Here is a 22,612-nt window from a genome sequence, read left to right as displayed (position 1 = left end):
CTGGAGTGACCGCAGGATAAAATGGCAGCTGTTGACAGAAGTGCTTTTAGATTCATGAAAGCATGCTAGATAATACTAAAATGGACAAGCAGACATATGCACACATACAGTCCTGTCTCCCCAAAACTGTATGATTTAAGCACACTGGGAAAATGCATCAGCTATTTGAAGCAGTGTTGCACGGTCTAACTTCAGGTATCCTACTTACATACTAAACCTGAACCCTGGGCCTCTGAGAAAATGTGACTGTCCAGGCAGCTGGGCTCTTGACAAAGCTCTGAAATGGCTGCCTCTGGCATAACTACCTTTCCTTAGGCTACAATTAGCAAGGACCTGCAAGACAAGATTAGGTTCAGGTAACTTGGTCTCTCTGCCAGATATTTCAGAGGAAGGCAGAGATGACCCCTGCAGCACGCAGACAATACTGCCAGGTGACTTTGGCTGCCTTCTCTGGAGCAGATTTGCAGGCAGTGACAGTGTATCTAGGTGATTCATCTGTTTGGTGGTAAAATGCAGCCCTCTTGTACTCTGTGCTGGACTTGTATACAGGAGGGAAGTACCATTAATCCCATTTTCCAGAGCAACATCTTCCTGAATGAGAGAGACCAAATGCCTTGCCTTAGGTATACAGGGCCAACTCAGGAATCACACTCTAGTGTACCCATTCTCCCTCCAACACACTGACCACAAGGCTCTGCTTTCTTCCTTATTTCTTTCCCATGAATGAGTGCCATGGATTTCCCATCACATTGACATATTCTTTTATTAACTTGAGTGCCTTGAAATTTCTGTCCTCCATTGAGTGTCCTGTGCCTCACTGAACGCTTGGTACAACCCAGCCTATCCCTTGCATGAGCCATGTAGACTCATGAGGGCATGCTGTAGAGCTCCACAGAAGTTCCTCCTCTCCTCCCAGATGCACCCCCTGGTGCTATTGTAGACATTTTTTTTCTCTTCCCAGCTGAAAAATTCTGGTTTTCCTTCCATTTTGTCCTCTTTAGTTTTATTTCCAGTCAAAAGCAATCTTTGCCTCTTCCTTTGTCCAGTGCTCCCCTCCTCACATGTCCCTCCCCAGACTGGCTGTGTTTAACTGCTGTCCTGGCCAGGGAAGGTTACAGGAGGAAAAGAGACAGTAAATCACAGCTGAACCCAGGTCAGTGGCCAGCAGCCAGGCAGAGAGATGCAGCATCTGTGCCCCCGTGTACCAGAGGAATTAACAGGAGGTGACCCATGGGCAGCTCAAGACAAACATCTGCAGAGGTTGTCAGGCAGGAGATATGGCTCCAGTGTTACACTGCAGGCATTGATCAGGCAGCTGGAGAGGTGGTAAAGACACCACTGTCCTGATGCTCTGGTCCAAAAACACTTCTCACATCATTTTTAATGTGGAGTGATTCTTCTGATTTCCAGCCTCGGTTTATATTGATGTAAAAGAGATTGCAGTCTGCATCTTTGCACCACAAAAGTTCCCTCCATCTATTTGTCACCAGATAATATGGGACATTATGAGATTAGGTGTTTGAGTGAGGATTTATCACTGAAGGAAGAGTGAAAACAATTTCTGGGTCTGCTCCCAGTCCAATTGAAACCAATGAATATCTTTCCTATTGATTTCTGTGAAAGCAGAATAGGACCCATCCTTTTTTTTTTTTTTTTTTTTTTCCTGGTAAATATGCTAATATGGGGGAAAGAATAAGTTTTAGATCTTGACCCATTGAATATGACAAGCTGGTGACACCAATTACCCTGGGGACTTCAGAGCTGTCTAAATGATGGGATCACATTTCCATGTGGCGCCTGTACACCCAGAGCGTGCTCAGATGCTGTCTCTCAATCAGGCTCCCTATCTGTGTCTTTCCCTATCTGCTTCATCTCACAGTCTCACACAAAAGGGAAGGAAGGGAATGCCGAGGCTCTGTGACGTTCCCTCGGTCCCGATTAATCCACCTCGGACTGCTAGCTCTTAGATATCAGGGTGATTGGCACCTCACAAATGCCAGCGGGAGATGGAGGGATCGATAAGAGGAGAGAGAAAGGAGGGGCAATTTTATTCAGCCTGAACTGAAGTTGAAGAACTAAGGCAAGTCAGGAGAAGGGAAGGTGAAACAGTGAAAATGCAAGAGCAGGACAGCAATGACAGCTTATGTCGCTGCCACCAGCAACTCATGTGACCTTGGGTGAATAGTTTGACGCCCTGGTCTCATTTCCCCATGTACAAATAAAGCTGATGATCACATTTATTTATTTTCCCTTCTCCCTCAGGGATATGGTTCTCTCTTGTGCTGTCTCTCCATGGGTTTTCACACAGGGGTATGATGGTAACACAAGTTTAAGAACTACCTCAGTGCTTAGTAATAAGGCCAGGACTAGCATGAGGCACTAGGCTCTCTGATTCATACTCGTAACCTGTCCTCCCAGCTATCCCACTGCAGTTCAGGCTTGACTGATTTCTCTATATAAGCAATCCCATGAGAGCTGGTTAACCAACAGTTTCTAATGGTTTGTCCCCATGGAGAAGGTTTCCAGTCAGCTGTTTCTTTCTGAATCCCCCCAAGAGAGGCATCATGCACATCACCGGGACTGAATTAGCCTCCTGCAAAAAGGTCTTCATGCATCAAGGTGGCCAGTGCAGCAGAAACCCACACAGTGTGGCTGTTTGAGAGATTAGTGGGCAGGAGTGGATTTGCAATCCCAGCAGCAGCACTGGGGAGAAGCAGTGAGGGTCTCAGTCCATCACTGTTTGACTGATAGCTGACAGTGTTGTCACCAGGACTGCTTTGGGCCCCAGCTCCTCTTTGAGTTACCTCCTTTGCAGCTCAGCAAATAGCCATGACACAGTTCACTCCTTGCTGCTGCTCAATGTCAAGCCGCTCAACCTCAGCTTAAGCAACTTTAACCTTGATAGCAGCAATGGCCTCACATCAGCTAAGCAACTAGTCCTTGGGTTCAGCAGCCATATGGCCTCAGATCCAGAGGTAGAAAAATCGGGAAGCAAAGGGAGTTCTCCTCTGTGTGTGGTTTTGCCTCCCCTCCTCATGTGCCACCTGCAAGCAGACCAGACAAAGCTTGGCACTAACTCTGTGTGCTATTTCAGTGACACAGAAAGTCACATCAGACCCACCTCACCTCTTTTGTATGCAGCTCAAGGCAAGTCAGGTTTCATGGCTCTCTAAAGCTCCCAGAGCCCCTATACTAATTTGTTTCAGGTCTTTTTGATTGTTTTAGGTTTTTTCTTTTCAGCAATATCTTCCCATACTCATTTAACTTCCCCTTTTATGGGGCTATTATTTATGTTAGTTCACACATGTATAGGGCACCAGCCCTTTTTGTTGTCAGGTCACTGTGGATCTACATCAGCTGGGTATTGATAGCTGTTTCTGCAGTCTCGGTTAAGGCCAGCTTGAGGTATAGATCTGAACTGAGCCTGGAGAGAAGGAGACTGATGCTAGGTGACACCACCTTTGATTTGCTGCCAGTTGAGAAAAAGCCTGCAGGCACACACTTCAGCTCAGAGCAGCACAGCACACCTTCTTAGACCCTGGTAAGCGGTGGGGTGGCCAAGCCCAAAATCATGAGCAGTAAAAGTCAAACCCGACTATAATGGTGGTAGTATAGAGCTGGTCCAAATAAGCAACAGTGGCAAAAATTCCTGCAGGTCTTCTTTCTGTGAAGAAAGTAACAAGTAGTTAGCAGCTGTCTCATGCCACTGCTGCCCCACCATGCAGAAAAGGAAATGTGTACAGATCAAAAAGTGTTGGGAAGATGGGAAAATGCAGAAGAACAAAGCAAGAACAAAGGAAGAAGCCTTGGAAAGTGACAGATACTGTATAAATTATTTAATTTTTAAATTATTTAAAATAAGATCAAAGTCATAAATCAAGTTTGCATAAAAAATGGGGTGGCAGTGTTAGCCACGGTCTCCTGGCCAAAATCCAACCGTGGGACTGATTGCATCTTGCAGCAGGGGACAGGCATAGAGTTAGTGAGTAAAAACAGACAGATGGGGACAGAGGCAACATAGGCAATGGTAACATTTGCTCTCCAGCCTGGAGCAAGTCCTTTCCCATCAGTAAATCCCAGCGCCCCTCACTCTGAAAAAGTACAAATAGTTGCAGCTCCTGAACTGCAGACAATAACTGCAACAAATCTGGGAACATCCAGCACAGCAAAGCTCTCAGTCATCATCATAAGCGGTCACCTTGGGAAGTTAGGGCAGCAGTGACTACCATGCTGACCATAAAAGTGTACGTGTCCCCCTCTGCCTCCCTGTCCCAGCTCCTGTGGAGATGAAAGGATATTTCTGCTAAGCGATCTGAGCTAGTGCTGAAGGGAAGAATCTCTTCTTCCAATATTTATTCTATTCATACTGTGAAATTATTTTGGAAAGATACTTAAAAAATTCAACTAGCCCTATCAAATCAGGGAAAATTTACTGAATATAGACTATCTTCTGTACATAATAGTTATTATATTTAAATGACCAAAATGGGATAGTATATTTGGTAAATAATACCTGTTATGCAAATCACTTGTTCTGATCCGTTCCAGAAGAGGAAGCTATTTCAAAGCCATAATACTTTGTAGAAGGGCTAATACCATATTTCTGATTGTCAGCTCCCTGGTAATTCAGAAATAATGAACACTCAGATTTGGGCTCTATATACTTTTTTTTTTAGGTTTTGGGTTTTTTCCACAGTTCTCAGGAAGTTAAAAATGCAAACTATTGTGTATCAGGCTTCAGAAAGACACTGAGACACATGAATCCAGGTGTTGCACATTTGTTTGGCCTTTTTAAAATCTTAATTAAGTTTAAATTTTATTTTCAAAGCATAAATTTCTGTTTTCAAGAAAACATTAAAAATGTCTGAAGGACCATTCTAACTTTTTTACAGAATATCTTCTGTTTGTTTGAAGTTGTCAATTCTGTGATTTTATCAAATATGAGTCCTCTTACTGCTTGATTAATCACTTTACTTACCTCTTTGTATCACAGGGATACCGTGAGTATTAATTAGCTAAGTGTTTCTATAGATCGTTAGAGGTGGGAAGTGTGGGATGTTGTTATTACTTTTATTATTATTACTGAATGAAGAATATGAAAAGTCAAACAAAACATCATGTGGTTCAGAGATGATAGGAAATAACACTAAAAAAAAGTGGGAAGGTCATCAGATTCTTCAGAGTAAGGCTTCTCCAAGGACAATGATCATGCTATTTCAAAAAGAGCACATCAGAAATAGTCCTTCACTCTTCTCTTCCCCTTCTTCAGTTTCACATGTATTTCTTTGGGGGCTTGAGAAGGCAGGCTGTAGCATCCTTGTCCTATTTCTAGCAGGGGTTTTTGGCCTTGAGAAAGTTCCTTCCTCTCTTCGTGCATCTGTTCCTCCTGTAAGAAAAGGACAGTATTTCCTTTCCTTGCATGCAGTTGCACAATCCTGCTGTCTGATAGTCACCTGATGAGGTGGCTGTCCCATTCCCAACCCCACCTCTGGCCACATGTCCTCACCCCAAGCCACACATCACTGACAGTGACTACAGAGGGACCACTTCTGTGAGGAAAGCTGCAGTAAGTGCCACATTTGTGATGTATGGTTAATGCTCTGCTGGTGTTGTTTCTGAGCTTGTGCTCAACAGTGTCAGGCATCTATCAGTCCTGGTGCAAAGGTAGCAGCAAGACATGGAGAGGGAGCTGTGCATCAGCAAGCTTTTGTTTTGGTGCAGCTATGCTGCAAAACTTCACCCTTTGCTGTTTTTTATCTTAATCTCCCATTCTAGTATAAGCCTGTGGAGGTGCCTACCTATCCACTCATGACAGAGCTGGCTGAAGTTTAGCCACCTCAAATTGAGGTAGGAAAAAGGTGTGTGAGATAAATCCTCCCATCTGTCTGTTAACTAGCCATCACTATCACCCCTTCCCATGCTTTGGATGGCCTTACCAGTGTCTCTCCAGCTGCTTCATCAGTTCTCAAGCATTGGGAAAGGGACGGCAGGCTCTCAGCTCTTCAGGTTCTGTCCATAGACATGAACTAGTTTGGCAACATCTCCTGGTCTCCTCAGAGGATAAATATTTGAGTAATAGTAAAGGGCAGGTTAGAAGAAAGAGGAAACTAATCTTTAAAATTGGATGGGAAAAAGCTTTAAATGCTGAGGCAAAGATCATGCCAAAGAAGTAAGAGAAGCAAAAGGAAATACGTCCTTTCAGCTGAGGAAGGGAAAAGCTCCTCTTCGTCCCCTTGGATCAGTCTGAGATAATAAGGCTGCTGCCTTTCTGATTAGTGCTCTGTGGCCCCAGCCCACGCAGGGAAAATCTGCATTTCAAATGGCATATTTTAAAGTACACAATACCCAGGGGCCCTGCTGCTATTGATTTGCCTCTGGTGGGGTCACTGCCTCACTTTCTACAGCTTTATTAACTGGGACCATACACTGGGCCTCTTTCAAAGTGAAAGGAGAGTGGATGGGACATTTGTCTTCAGGGGGAGAGCTGGGGAAGGAGTGGGGTGACTTTTATTAGGAATGCCCCAGAGGTTTTATAAGGGAGACTGCTGACCCTTACAGGACTTGCCCTCCTTTCTAAATTTCCCTGGAGCCACCCTGGGGGCAATGAGGCAGGTCTATGCTGTCAGCTTCTTTCAAGGTGACTGAGTTCCCATCCTCCCACCCCCATGATGCCGCAGCACTCGGCCAGGCGGTGACCATCAGCCACTGGGCTGGGAAGGACCCCCCTCCTCTTCCCCCTTAACCTTTACCCCTGAGCACCTCTGATCAGAGAGGGAAGGGCATGAAAGGGAAACATGGCCGCAGAAGAGTGACAGGAGTGTTGTCAAGGATTAAGATGTCCAGACATGGTTGGGACATGCCTGGGCCCCCCTCTCTAACCAAGGAAGTAAAGCCAGTCAGCTGAGGTTCATGGCTGTGTTTGTGTATGGGATGCTATATTCCTTCCAGCTCTGGAGGAGACCCTGGTTTACCCCACAGGCTGGCTCTGAAAGCTACAGTGAGGTGTATGTTCTCAGGGTCATGACATACAGGGCTCCAGCTCATTTCAATATACCAGGGGGGTTTCCAGGTCTTCAGGGCATCTTGGGTATCCCCAGAGCAGTGAGCATAGCAAAAATGGGGTGGCTGCTCCCTGCAGGATGTCTGCTATAGCAGAAGCAACTGAATCTGGTTTCCCAAATTACAGGTTAGGGCACTATTTTTACTACATTATCTTTTTAACTCTAAGCTAAATTTAACCTCTTTGCTCCTCAAGATCCTAATTCAGTCTCTGTGGGTTTACACCAGTTTTAAGTGACTGTTTCACTGAAACCCACCAGGCTTTAGGCTGCAGACCCTGCACCTTCAATGCTATTTAGCAGATTAGGATCACCTAGTTCTTCTCATGAGAGAAAGTATCTTCTTCTCTCTGAAGATCTGTGACAGAAATGCATGAATGACAGTACACTGCAAAAAGGAGCATGCACATAGCCAAGGTATATTCTACAAACATGCATCTTCCAGTGCAAATTTATAAGCCCTCTGAATACACAAGAAATCACACACTCAGGTTATGTGGTTTGCAAACTAGGAGGAGCACCTGCCATTGTGGAGTTAATTCTGAACAGCTTAGAGACATCCATAAGCAGAAGGAGAAGTTGCATAAGCCATAAATAATGTCACAAGTGATTGCCTAGCTCTGCTGAGTGCAAAATGAAGATTGTCTTTGGAGCAGCACAATCATTTGTACTACCATTGGTAACACAATATCTTTTAGATAGAGCCCTGTTTCTCTTGCAGCACAGGTGAAAAACAAATGAAAAAAGGATTAACATTTTTCATTTAAATGGTTCAGAACTAAGGTCCAAAAATGTCTTCTGAGGGTCAGGTAAGGGGTGGGAATGGTTTCATCTAATTGTGTTAGTACATGCAGCTGAACTGATCACCTGGGGCTCCACATACAGTTAATAGGTAGAAACAAAGCTACAATTCATCTGCCCAGAGTCATTCCTGTACAGAAGGGGGAGATGAATCTTGGTCTAGTCTCCTCTGTCTGTTATCATGTCAACCGTAATAGGTGACCAGCTCAGAGGAAACACCATCTGTATTTAGTTTACTGAATCTGACAATGGGAAATGCCAGAAACATAGTCCTCTGCCTGTCCTAGAAGGTCTCTGATACAAATACCAGGCTGTTATCTGCCAGCCAGACTGACCACAGTACACACATGACCAGTCATACGTCACTCCATGTTCTGAGGTTGTTTTGTTCATGCAGCTTTGGTCAACTTTGGAGAAACACAGAGAAAAGTCAGCAAAGGCCAAACTGGGACTGTCCTTAGCCCTTGCAACTGCGTCCATCTCAGAGAGATGCTTCTTTGATTAGCAGCAGTAAATGGATCCCATAAACACAGATCTGCAACCAGCCAGTTACATCCTCAGCTGTCCCCAGGTGAAAATACCCAGCACAGAAAACGAGATATGGGTCAACACACCCAGCACTGGAGTCAATCCAGTGTTAAAGATGGATGGATTCCCCCTTCCTCATTCACTTCTTACTGAATCATACTTACTAAAATCACCTGCTCAGTGCCTCCTCTGGAGAATAAACTCAAACAATGCCTAGAAACAAATGTACTCCTTAAAGGGGAATCAGCATTGTGCTATAATAGAAAAGATTGTCTAATCACTCCATCAGTAATTATAAAGAATAGGATATTACTAATTAAAATGTGAAAGTGTCTTATGCAGGGTATAATAAAAAAGGGTAATTAACAATCAAAGGAAAACCAGTACCTTGCCACCTATATGCATTAGGCTTCAAAAAACAATAGTACTCAACTCTAGTACAGCACTTTTCATCTGTAGATCTGAAGGTACTCCTACGTGGGGAGGCACTTATCCTGTGTCCCATTTTATCACTGGAGAAACCAAGGCAAGTTTACACAACTTGTGCACAGTTAAGCAGCAGGTTGGTGGCAGAGCTTCCTTTGCTTTGATCCCTTTACTGAGGGTGACAAGGAACGTTTCAGCATTTGAATGAATGTAGTGATTTCAGGGATTTGTTTTAGTGTGTATGTGTATGAACAGCTAATTTAGCTGATATTTCAATATTAAAGCAAACAGTAAGGAACAGTCTGTTCCTTGCCATGACTTCTGAGGTCTGTTTAATGCTGAGAAGCATGTCCTGTGTGCTTAAACAACAGCATCAGAGGGTAATTTCCTGATGGAAGAGAGAATAAAATCACAGAGAGCAGCAAAACAGAGGTACTCCAGTCCTGGAGACAACAATGAGTCACTTCTAAAATCACTACAGAAAAAGTTTCCTTCTCCACTATTATCATCAAGTCACAGATTATCAGAGGCTGGGGAATGGAGTGAGGATTCAGTCTCTGTTCATCGTCTTTCCCCCACACTTTCTCTAAGCATCCACCACCAGCCACTAGTGGGGGTTGGATACAGACTCAAATTTACCTCATCTGGCTCTTTGTATAGCTCCAGGGAAGAAGACAGGAGGCAGCTTCATCCAAACTATCTTCTTCTTCACGCCCACTGCAGCCATACTGTACCAACTGTGTGCTAGGTTCAGAGTGTAAAATAATGATAGCAAAGTCTGGTTTTAATGTAAGAAGCATTTCCAGGATGCATAACTATTCACCATTCTTCTGCTCCAAAATTTTTACTCCCAAATGTCTGAAAATGTAGCCTGGGTCCCTTATTTCTGCCTTTGTATATGCCCTAAAAAAGGCAGCATTTTGATCACTTTCTGGAAAAAAATAATTAAAGAAGTCATCCCAAATAAAAACCACAGGGAATGGATTTTCCCACTACACAGTATTAATCTTGCTAAAGTAGGGGAGCTGCCTTCTCTTGTACAGCTCTTCCGGGAGTCTCTGCTTGGTTGTGTTGGAAATAAGTGCTATAATCTGGTTAGAAGGTTTGGTCATGGTTTTGCTCAGTGCCCACTGGAGGCCTCCCAGCAGCATAAGAAAAAATTATTTTTGTCACTGACAGATGGAAACAAATCATGTTATTCCCAAAGAACTAGCTAAACTTGCTGCTCTGGAGAAGGGATCCCATCTCCCTACTGCTCCACATACACTGGTGTCCCATCAGCAGCCACCAGTGCTTTCCCAGAGCTTTGCTACAAGCAGTGTAAACCATGAAACCTCTCTGTTCAGGATATATAAAGCCTTTTCTCTGCCTTTTTCATCAGGGAAGTACCAGGGAGTCAGAGGGTTGAGTCCAACTCTTGGGAGATCTCCACACTAGGGAACACATAGTGGGAGTGGGGACCATAAAGACCCCAAACTTTGCCTCTGGCCCTATAGCGAGAAGGAAGACCAAGGGTGGGGGATACCACAGGTATGGTGAGCTGACATCTCAAAACAGAGGGATGCCTCCCACCCTCACTGAGTCCTCATCCTGGTACCGGTGCCACGGGCTGCCCTTCTGGTGACTGCGTGATATTTTTTCCCTGCTCTCTTTGTTCCAGCTGATGCAGCAGCAAGCCGCGATCATGGCGTCGGTGGCGCAGGGTGGCTACCTGAACCCCATGGCAGCCTTTGCTGCGGCCCAGATGCAGCAGATGGCGGCTCTGAACATGAATGGCCTGGCAGCCGCCCCCATGACACCAACCTCAGGTAAGAGGCCGGAGGGGTGGAGAGGACAAAGGGCAGGAAAATCTGTCCACATCCCATGGAGACCTGGCAGGTCATGATAGCTGTCAGATTCTCCTCCAGTGAGCGTTTACTGAAATGTTGGTCTTGTTGGTGAAGGCCACCAGAATAGAGGAGTTAAGCTGACCGGTTCATTTTGTGGTCTGGGAGGGAGGGAAAGGGGCAGAGAAAAGCTGTTACTGCCTCTTCCAGGGCTGGGGCCAACTGGGGATCAGAGTCTGTATCATGAAATAGTTGTAAGGGCAAAATCAAATGGCTCACCAGCGATGGGCTGTTGGGCTAGCTGTGCCTCATGCTGAGAGGAGAGCTGTGAGGAGAGAAAGAGATCTGAGACCCACTAGAGCTAGAACACAACAGGATTGTTGGGGAGGAGGAAGGATGCTGGCAGAGAAGACACTGGAAAGGGCTCTTAGCCATGACCCTTTCCTCTCAGCCTTATACCTTACACAACTTTGGTCTTAGCTCTGAGAACCTTCCAAATGGCACAAAACATCCCCCAGTGACCTACACTGGTGTACTGGTACTGCGTATAGATGTCCAAGCAGTCAGTGGTGGTGCTGACACAGCCAGGCTGGTCCAAAGACAAACAAAATAGGGTTTGTGGTGAGATGCAATATCATTGACAAGATGAGCTATGTCTCTGGGACCCATAAGCCTTTCCCCTACTGTGAAATAGGACAAGACGTACTCAGGAAAGACCTCTGGTGCCACCTGGAATGCAGTTTGGTGAGAGAGTTTCTGGTCACTGGAGTAGAGAAGTCAGTGAAGGGCTGCCAGGATCTGGCTAGGCTGTAAGGTGTCACAAGAAGCCCATGCTAAGAGCTACAGAATATGATTCAGTGGGCAGAGAATTAAGCTGAGATGGAAAGAGGACTGGCTTTCCTGGGGCTTGAAGCACAAGGAAGTCATTTGGGCAGGAACACAGGACAAGGGACTGGCAGGGCTTGTAGTCATGGAGTGGCATGTGGCCTAACAGAGGGGAAGTAGGTCAGCAGGGAAAGTGGGGCCAATCGATGAGAGGAAAGAAATGAGAATTTGGAGAGCTTTGCAGTATGCCACTGAGTCTGGTAGGGGAGCAGAGAACTCAAAGGTATATCTTCAGAGGATCGTTTCTAATGGACAGGTTGGGATAAAAGGGTCTCTGTGGTGATACAGCTTGTTCCTATGAGAGGTGCTGGAGATGAGACTGTGTTCAGAAAGGTATATTATACCAGTGCCCTTGTGTGAGCCTTGAAGCACCAAGCCGGCCTGGAGGGGACCAACCTGACAAAGGTTTGGGGTGAGATATGGGAGGAGTGAGCTATGCCTGAGCCAGCTGTGGTGCAGGCAGTGCTGGGCAGAGCAGTATCTGGGACTCCAGAACAGAGCAGTAAGAGAGGAAAGAGGCAGCTTTATTGTTGAACATGAAGAAATCTGCACCAGCCCTGCAGCAGGAAAGGGCGGACTGACAAAGCACCCAGGAAAGATGCCTCTTGGCTGAGAAACACTGGATGGCAGGGAGATAAGGCACTGCAGCAGCACAGGCTTGGGTTCCATTCCTAATGAACTGAGTTCTGATAACCTGTCTGCCAAAGAAAACTTCCCCATTCACACACAGCTTCGCATGTCTCTGCAATCTGTAGCTGGGAACAATGTCAGCAGCTACTGGATCAGACACTTATCTTTTCCTTTGCTTGTATTAGAATATGAGAAGGGGGAAAAGAGTGGGAAAAGACAACAGATCTCATTCCACGTGAACTTATGGAGACCCAAGGAAAAACACTTGACTCAAAAATCTTATACCACACATTTCAAAATAGATGTTTACACAACGATAAATGTATAAACAACAAGTCGATGGAGCTACTGCAAATCCAAATAGAAAAGTATCTTAATTATATGTGCACCCTTTAAGCCCAATGCTGGAAAGATTATCATATTTGCATTAGCTAGATTTGTTTTGTGTTGGTGGGAGCAGAGAGAACGTCAAACAAACACTGCCTGGAATTCAAATGCTCTCAGGGCCTGAAAAGCTGAATCCAGGCAGTGGTTTGTGATGGCCCCACCATAAAAGACCGCAAGCTCTTTTGCATATAAATAAGTCTTGAGAATGAGTAAGTTCTGTGACATAAGTGTGTAAATACCAATATAACAGCCAAATTCTGTGCCTGCCATGGTATACAGCATGAAAAATATTCCAGCCCTTCTTCAGTGTAACCTCTGCTCCTCTTCTGGTGTGCCCAGTTCCTTTTGTGGACTGTTAAACTCTTATTATCAGAATACAGAAGAGGAAAGCTCATTTTTGTAACATGCTTTCCAGAGAACCCATGACTCGTCATTATTGAAAAAAAGGTGCTGGTTTAGATGATCCCTTGATCCTTTTCATGGTGGCAGATTTTGCACTCTCCTTATGACATATTTTCAATCAGGGAGCCTATGGACATTGGCATTATTGCAGATTTACATTGAATGGGTAGATTCCTTCATGAAAACCTCTGTAACAGGTTGTGGAAATGTCCATTGACAATTATTCCTTGGGTGAAATGTTTAGACTTTGAAATGACTCCTTGTATTACTACAACACTCACAAAGCTTGTGATAAGATGTATAGAAAATGTTTCACATAATATCTGAGCAAGCAAGCTTACAACACTAGCAGCGATTTCTGAGTAGCCAGGAGATATCTGAAGCCTAACGTGAATTCTCCTGCTGGTTTTTGTTAGCATTCAGAAAGTCAAATGGAAAATGATCATTCTGCTTCATAGCAGGATTTCCAGTCATTGAAGTATATCTTTGTTCTGACTTGGAACGAAAATGAAACATTTCAAAGTTCTCTGAAAAACAGGCATTACAAAAAGTGTTTGGAACATTGGGAAAAAAAAAAAAAAAGTGTTTTGATCTTTCCTAAGCAAAAGAAAAAATGTACTAGAAAAAGGACACTGGTAACCCAGAAGTCCTAGAGGCTTTGGAGGTATTGGCTGAGCACAGTGCCTCTGTGCTGGTATCTTTGGGCCTCCTAATCCAGCTGGTTTTCTATACATCTCGCCTCTAGGAGAGTAGGTTCCTTGGGACATGACCATGAGTTCATTCAGGCTCATGAGTTCCTGTGGGACCTAGGAATTTAAAGAGTTTGGGCTCAAGGCAAATCTAACAGACTAGAGACAAGATCCGTCTCACCTGGCTTCAGCCATACAAAAGTTAGACATCTAGTTTAAACTAGTCACGTGGTTTGCCTACAGACAATAGACTGCAGTAGGCAGTCCCAGTGGGTAATTCAGACATTCAAAAATTTGATTCTGTTTGCTGGCATTTTCATGGTTGCCCATCAAAAGTCAGATTTATCTCACACAACAGTCAGTAATTGTGAGGCAATTAAATCTACATCTCTGAAAATTTGGTTCAAGTTTTGCATTTCTCCCATCACTGTAATAATCTGGGTGAAAAGTGAGTCTGCAGGGGATCTGCCACTCTGTTCACTGCACAGAGGGGTTAGAAATGAAATTTCATTTAGGCTTCCTTCCTTCCTTTATTCTCTTCTCCCTCCATGTTGTAAATCTGCACCTGGTGTAGCTGCAGCAAGAGATCTCAAACCAAGGATGAAATCCATAACTGGCATTTACCACCATCATTTGTTCTCTGCAGTGGCATTATGCCAGTTTTACTCCAACTACAGATCTGACCTCTCCAGGGGGGTTCTTTATAAGAAGAAAATTAAAGAATTGCGATGAATATGCCTAAACTTCCTTAGACATGCATAAAATAGCAAGCACAAATCCCTTGCTGCAATTTTAGAAAAAATTACTTACATTGTCTATGCAAATAAAGGAGAGATCCAGAAAAGCAACTGAAATTTTAACTAGCCTTTGTGATTTGCAAGCTGATGGCATATGCTAAGAGCATTGCCTTTGGACTTCAGTTGCCACTGCTGGCTCCCTGTACCTCCACAGAGGACATTTTTAAAGGCCAAAACCATTTAAATAAGCAAAGGGGAAGAAGCAGCTTGGCTGCTCAGGGTGTAAGAAAAGAACTGAAATATTGCCTGTTTTTTGGGCTACTAAAATCAGAACGTATTAAAACATCTCATGCAACTATATTGGCTTTCTTAAAGCACCAACACAGATTCAAGTAGTCATTAAAGTGTGTTATTGGACTAACCCATCATGTAATGCTGCTATGGTGAAGAAAATTCCTGCAATTGGTTTAAAAAATGGGTTACTGCAAAAATGGCGCTTTCAATCAGTGGTATACCCCAACACAGAAAGATATTGCTGAAGATAAGATAGTTTAACTTCCCACTGACAGATAGCAAGAGCAAAATATGATTTCATACTTATTGAAAACTCATTTTTGGTCCCCCAAAACATCCTGAATATGTTGCAAGAAGCACAGACTGCCTAGTCCTTTTAAACATACATGGGAACAGACAATGAAGTAGCACAGGGATTTAATACTCCCCTCAGAAATTTAAGAATTTGCTACCAGTGGGTGAGAGGATCCCACCCAAAACATAAAGACTAAATTGTTCTTCTGAAATAGCAGCATTAGTGTCCCACACAAGATGTGTCTGGGAAGAAGGGGAGGAGTATGATTCCATGAAAGAAACAAATCTAGCCCAAATTTTGCCCCTGTTGAGTGGGAGATGTCTTTTAAAACTCCATGAAATCAAGTTTGGGAGGAACAATGACACCAAAATAAGTATCATTGGCTGCCTTTAAGCTACAAATCAACTTGCCAAACCTTTTAAGGATCCCTGGTGCTGAGAAAGTTCAGAATGAATTTGTACATGAAGTGTGTATTCATGAGACAGTGCAGACAGAGTAGTCCTGGAAATTGGTACACCCACAAAGCTGACATCTCCAAAGATAAACTGAGAGGAAGTGCTGTAGAAAGATGGGACTGAGAATTTGCTTCTTGTGTTAAATGATATTTAGGAAAGAAACATCTGCTTATTTAGCAGTTTAAACAGGTAATACTCCAGGGAGAAGGTTGAGGGTGATGTTTCTATAGTTTTCTATTTTTTTACATTAGCCATGGGTCTAGTCTAGAGACCATGATCACCAAACAAAAGGTTCATTCTGTTGAAGAAAGTTTTACAGGCTTTTCTTAAGTGCTTTCCAAACAGAGTAGCAGTGACAAGCAATCCCTTTCCTTGCACAACAGCTTGGGAGATTTTTGATTTCTTGGATTATAAGAAGGTTTATGTGTGGTGGTCACATTTGTTACGCAGCAGTTTTCTCCGTGTAGTTATTGCTTCCAGTAATCACCAGCTCTGAGTTTTTGTCCTCTCTACTTGCAGGTGGAAGCACGCCTCCTGGCATAACTGCACCAGCTGTGCCTAGCATCCCATCTCCAATTGGGGTGAATGGTTTCACTGGCCTCCCGCCGCAGGCTAATGGGCAACCTGCCGCAGAAGCTGTGTTTGCTAATGGCATCCACCCTTATCCAGGTAAGCCAGACCAATGCTGTGCCCACAACCTGCTCCTTCAGTCTGAGGGAGATTGTCCACATCCACAGGCTTTGTTTAGCACCACATCCACAGGCTTTGTTTAGCATGAGCCACCTCAGAAAGATTATACCCTATGCCATCAGGGCACTCTATCATTGATGTAGTTAGTTCTTCCTCAGCTACAGTTGTTATACGCTTAAATCTGGATGATAGACATCAAGAGCATTTTGGAGGTGGAAAATCTTTATGCTGAAGAATTGAGTGCTCATCTACTGGTTGACTTGTCTGGTGAATACAATCAGGACACCCAACATGCTTTGCTTTAGCCAAAATTTGGTCTGAGGCCTGACCAGTTCATGCTGGCAGATCTCCTAGCAATACTCCCAAGAGTCTTGCTCCTGGCTAGCCTTGAAGGAGCTGTGCTAAGCCTGTTTACATCTCCTAGCACTCACCATTGGTATGTCCTGCTGGGATTCCCTAGAAGCCGATGGCTCTGGGAAGATGACCCCGGAGGTTCTAAACTGCTCCATGCCTCAAACCATGTGCACATACAGCAGGTGTTGGCCTCCAAAATGCTCACTGTATTCAAATCCTCTTGCCTTATTAGGCCTGGAGATGAAAGCTCCCTTAATAGAGCCACAGAACGGGCTCAGTTTCACCCTTTTGTGGCACACCACCAGAGAATTGTTGCTGGGATTCAGACTGTGACTAGCTCAAAAGGTGCCAGTCCTGAAGGACTGACTTTGCAAGCCCTGGCAGTCAGGGGTGTATGAGGGAGATTAAAGGATACATACCTGCCTCTATACCTGTACTTATAAATATATGGACGCTCTGAGGCTGTAATCACCAAGAATTCAGGAGTTTACAAGTCTTTAATGTGCACCAACATGTTTTCAGCATCCTCAGGATTTGAGATAGCCCTCTCCTCCAAGCTGTACTTCTGCTAGGAAGACATTCCTTACCATTGCTGTACACATACTAATAATAACAATCATAACAATAAAAATTCAAGTAAATATTACTAATTGATCCTAGCCACCATCTCGGGAGTATTTTACCCTGGGGCACTCATAGATTGATATAGTCTGTTAGGAAATCAAACACTGAGTCAGATGCTTCAGCCAAAATGCCTACAAAACCCCTAAGAAAAAAAATTCTTTTGACCTCAACCAGTCCTGAAAACTCAGAAGATTCAACATCACAGGGGACTTTATGAGCTACAGGGAAAAATATCACATAATGTAGAAATACAAAAGTCTTTTACCTAGTTACTGTTCAGACAATGTCACTGAAAAAAGCCATCCTGTGAATGCAGCAAAGGAAAGCCCAGAAATACCAAGAGTATTGAAGAATTGTTATTATTGTCCCCCCACACACTTTGTAAACATTTAGCCATGAGTTCAACTTTAAGCAGAATTGAAATCGAGGCTTACTGTGCTAAAAGTTAGACATGTATATACATGTTTGTAGTAGCTTAGAGGTGTGGGGAAATCCTGGAGGCTTACAGAGGCATCAGAAGATTGCAGGGAGCCCTTAGTACGCTCAGTGAGCTCAACCACAGCACCAAGAAAGCACCCTGTCTTTAAGATTATATAAAAATAGCCATCTGTTCAACTATCCATCTAAGTATCTACCTGTTTGCCAGTCTACCATCTCTCTGTTTATTCACCCATTTCTATGTCTTTTTCTTGTTTATCTAGCTCCTTTTAGCTAATCTTCCATGATCTATTACTGCAGATATCAGACGAAAGATGATCTTTCTGGCTGAATCTTAATGACTTAAGCTTCTGTTACTATGTCTAACTACCCCCCATAATTAAAGAAAGCTTTCAGTTAGGTATTTAATCCATGATTATATAAAAGTCAGTGGCCTTAATCTGATTCTCTGAGTTTTGGAGAGACTTGCTCAGACAGCAGTTCACAGTAAGTCCTTGCACGAACACCAACAGCCTAACACACTGAAAGGTGACAGTCATCCTTGCTTCACTTTGCTGCAGAGGGGTTCCTTTCTGCCAGCAAAGCTGATATCCAAATAGTCTGCTTTGTGTAAAGTTTGGATTTATCTCAGTGTGTCTTCAGCAATATATTGGTCTTTCTTGGTGCTCAGCTTCCCCATAACTTAGTGACATCTTAAGTTATAGCAGAGTTGCAAAAGGAACGGTGGCAGGCCAAACCCTCACCTCCCATTTTACTTCTGCCTGTCCCCATTAGCAGTGAAACCCTGCAAGCAAGCCCCTTTGTAGCTGTTTGGGTGTAAGACACATCATATGTTTGCGCTGTCTTATTCTCTTCCTTCTCATAAGCATTTATGCACTCTCCAAAACTTTACTCCTTGCCATAGGCTTTATTGAGGCCTGGAGCTTAGCAGCATAAAAAAAAAAGGATTAGACATTTATATGGGTAATGAGAACATCCACAGCCATATTAGACTGGATAAAATGTAGAAAGGACACAAACCTTCATGTTTTATGATATAAGCCAGCCACTAATTGCTTGGGGTTAGAAAGAAATTTTCATCACTGGGCAGCTTAGTCCATCATTGTTCATTATGGGATTTTTCTCACTTTCCTCTGCAGCATTTGTTACTGGAACTGCCCTGTGGTTCTGCATGTCTGTGTTTCTAAATGCAAGGGTAGAAATAAAATATTAAAGCTGAGCATGCAATTGCACTAACATTATAGAGAAGAGAAGAATATGCGAGTCCCCATCCAAAGTCAGCATCTTCCAAACAACTTTCTTTTATGGTATATCTCTCATTCTGAAAGTGACTAAGAGTGCTGCAGTATTATGTACATAACCATAGTCTTGCTATGATTATGACTTGTCATATATTGTTTAAAGTCTGAATTTTGCTCTCAGATACTCTTTCATACTCCAAAAAAACCTCAAATGTGGGTTCACACCATTATATCCTGTAGCAGAATGTTCATTGCTGCCTGAAAATAGCAAAACAGGACGATCAAAATCTGTAAAGCCATGAAATTCACATCATTCAGACCCAAATAAATCCCATTAATTGTGCAGTTTGTCTACATGTCCACCTTTGTGTCTAGCTATAATATTTGTGATGCTGCATCTAAAGGACTCCAAAACGCCACAGTCTTTGCACTATAAAAACAGGTCCATACCATGTAACTGTATTTACTCTGTAGTTCCACTCTGTTTTATTCTGTCTTCCCCTGTGCTCTTTAAGATTCCCGTTGGAGCAGGGATACACACAGTACCCTTTAAGTCAGAGCACTGAACCATCCACGTTTTTGAGGCAAAGGCAAGAGTAGGTCAAAGATCCCTACTCACTAGGTCTCTGATCACAGTCCTAGACCCTGCAGGAATTAGCTTTTTCTGTGGCTCTGGCCAGGCTATGGATCCTTGCAGTAACACTAGAAAACCATTCTTTGCAGACATACTCTTTGTGAGCCATGCTTTCATCTTCTCCAAGCTCAGCCGGTATATAATGCCTCACAGTGCACTTTTTGGCATGGATAGATTAACAAGGGAGTAAATATTTCCCCTTCCACTGGTCTGAGCCCCTTTGGAGATATGACCTTTTTATGTATTAATGCCTGCCCTTTAGTCTTTTAGCTTGCAGAGCTATTGAACACGGCAATGTGTCACAACATATAGTGGGGACAAAGAGCATAATCTGTTGTGCCATGATCTTGTGAGTCACTTTGCAACAGCACAAGAGCGTTTGCCATTTTCACATTACCCACAGTAACAGGGATTGCGCTCTTCTGCCAAAGCTTCTTAGCCACAAGAGCTCAGTGCCTCTCTTGTAACAGTGTGGGATGTACAACAACAGTGGAGACCATCTGCGCTGGTTTCTGCTGTGTCTCACACCATCAGCACTCTGCTCTCCAGTAACAGGTCTTGCCCTACTGGATTGCATTGTGAGGGACTGGACAAAATGCTCACTCCAAAAATAAAGCCACCTTGGGAAGAGAAGAGGAGGGAGATATGAGAAAACAGGGAGAGCAAAGGGCAGCAAACAAGAGAGAGAAGGGATTGGCTGCCAAAGGATCACTGAAATGAGGGAACCGGAAGGAGGCATAGAGCAGAGACCCCAGAAAAGAGTGAGGACTGTTCTGTGGTGTGATCACCCAGTGATGTGCCCAGGAAGAAGCAGAAATATAACCTTTAGCATCCAACAGCTCCCAAAAAACCTTATTCCTCCTGGACCAATGTCTAGCTTGACCAGAGGCAGGGATGGATCCAGTGGTATGGCAGCTTTGTGGAGCCTCAGATGGGAAATGCTTTCCAGGATGCTGAGTTCTTCAGTGCATTTGGTCTGGGCTTAGGTTGTCAAGGAAAACAAAAGAAAAGTTCCCTCGGTTGCTCGTAATACATTAAAAACATGTCATCTCATTTACTATTCTCAGGCACACAGTGGTTCTGTTTCTGACTGCCCACCACTGCCAGGACTAGCTCTATCTCTCCTCTCTGCAGACACAGCAGAGGTCCCCCCACTCTCCCTTGCTTACATTGTGGGTACATCTGGGCTAGCAAGACAACAAGCTCCACTTCATAGCCTATTTGGGGTCCAGTCCTCTCCAGTGAGGAATAGCTGTCAGTACAAATGGGCAGCCAAGCCTTTATGCCCACATGTTTCCAAGCCACCACTGAGATTGGCAGTAAAGGTGTCCCCCACGGGTGAATTCCTGTGCTGTAGAAACTCATGTCTTAGGAACTGAACCGAGACCATCAAATCATTTTCCTTGGCTCAACAAAGAGCTATAAGGCAGTAACCAATTTCATCCATTGCCAGAAGAGACAGGATTCAAACTCCATCTGTAATTATTATCATTGCCCAAACTAATTTTGTAGGGGAGGAGTTGCTGGCATGCTAATAAGACAGACTTATCTATTAGCTTGTCAATTAACTAGCAGTGTTGCTCTGGACCAGTCAGTCCAGGATCAGTCCTGATCATGATAGACACCATTCAGTGGCACTGGACAAGATCAGAGCTTCACTTGCACAGGCAGAGACAAGGACTGACTTCCCCCACCCCAGCGACCACTGAAATGTCATATTTCAGTCCTGAAAGATGTCAGAGAAGAAGAGTTCAGAGAGGAGGTGAATCAGGAGAACTGACCTACCTGCACCTGTAGAAGGTCCAGGATGAAAACCAAGCCCCACAGCATTCAGCCTAGACATACACCATGCCCTAGAAATGTACCTGGCTCAGTGGCCCAGAGGCTAAGTTACTTACCATGGCAAATCTTTGGCTGTGTTATGTGTGTCTACCCTAAATCTCCGGGTGAGCACTTTCCTGTTCATAATTTGTATCAGCGGTTCCAAAACTGCAACAGTGAGCACCTGAAACATCATTATGACTAGAAAGCATTTATTTGACCCATTTGTAACAATCTGCCACGTGCCATAAACCACGCTTTACTGGTAAAATAAATAAGTGAAGGAATGCACTCATTAAAAATATAATAACAAGTTGCCATCTTCAATTGTAGTCTAAGCTACTTTAATGATGCCATGTATTTCCAACAATCATGCTGCAGACATAATGAATGAGATTGTTTAAGGCAGTTGTGGGAGCCTTTCCAGAGCCAAAATATTTTCTCCTCTGATCTGGAAGAAGGTGTAAATATGAATCAGGCCCTGTGCTGATGTTTTCAGAGGCACCTAAGTGAGTTAAGACCTTGAGCTTTATTGTTAAAGATGACTTAAACTGAGGTCCTCAAAAATATGGAGTTAGAGTGCCTTAAAGGCTTTTAAAACCTGACCCTGACTTATGTGTTTATGGCCTTAGGCAAAGGGAGGGAAGTCTGGTCCTGACTCTGCTGATGAATTAGTTTGTCACCTTGGCCAGACACCTCCACCTCTCTGCACTTCTGAGTCTCCTGTGCCTTTCTTGCTTTGTCCACTGGAAACTCCTCATTACCAGACATGACTCCTATCATGTTTTTGCATAATGCCCATCTCAGCAGGGGCCTGATTAAAGATGGAGCTTGGAGGTGGGACTATTATGAAAATAATAGAGATAATCCTGATTTCTAGGGATTAACTATATGAATTTTATAGTAGGCCCATACGTTGTCCCAAACAAACATCTAAAATACCGGGGGATGTTACCAAAATGTTTTTTCCAACTAACAGCATAGAGCAGAGGGCACAAATGCCATGGATTTCTTGCCTCCTTTGACATGTAGGGGAAGACACAGTGGGACAACATCTTTGACTGAGTGGTGTCCAGCCCCTAAATGGTGAAATGAGACTATAAAACACAGAATCGGTCTCTGTTTTCTGCCGGATCAGCACATTCTTTCTGTTATTGCAGTTATTGTTGTGTCTGAATACCTAATTAATTACAACAGTAAACGCTGGCTTCTTTAATCACAGCATCAGCTGTCCTAATCAATCTTAATAATATGGAATCTGTACTATGGCACCCATGAATTTTAATCTACATAAATTTCTTAAGACCTCTCGCAAGCTTGTTGTACGAAATGATATAATTATGGATATAGATTAGGTCTGTAGAGAGTGATTTAAATTGGATTTAAGGAGAAGGTGA

The 22,612-nt window shown here is 43.7% G+C and overlaps 1 protein-coding gene across 10 annotated transcripts in view; it reads left to right on the top strand.

Moving 5' to 3' along the window:
• CELF4 (CUGBP Elav-like family member 4) overlaps window positions 1-22,612 on the top strand; it is a 720,508-nt gene that overhangs the window by 635,688 nt on the left and 62,208 nt on the right. For all 10 annotated transcript variants that reach the window (XM_074811976.1, XM_074811977.1, XM_074811975.1 and 7 more), the window contains 2 exons: window positions 10,474-10,621; window positions 15,933-16,082. In XM_074811976.1, the coding sequence (XP_074668077.1) occupies window positions 10,474-10,621; window positions 15,933-16,082 (298 nt within the window). The remainder of the gene's footprint in view (window positions 1-10,473; window positions 10,622-15,932; window positions 16,083-22,612) is intronic.

This window comes from Strix aluco, chromosome Z, assembly GCF_031877795.1.
Source record: "Strix aluco isolate bStrAlu1 chromosome Z, bStrAlu1.hap1, whole genome shotgun sequence".
NCBI lineage: Eukaryota > Metazoa > Chordata > Aves > Strigiformes > Strigidae > Strix > Strix aluco.
Note: the sequence above shows the minus strand (reverse complement) of the source record. Positions and strands in the feature narration are given on the sequence as shown.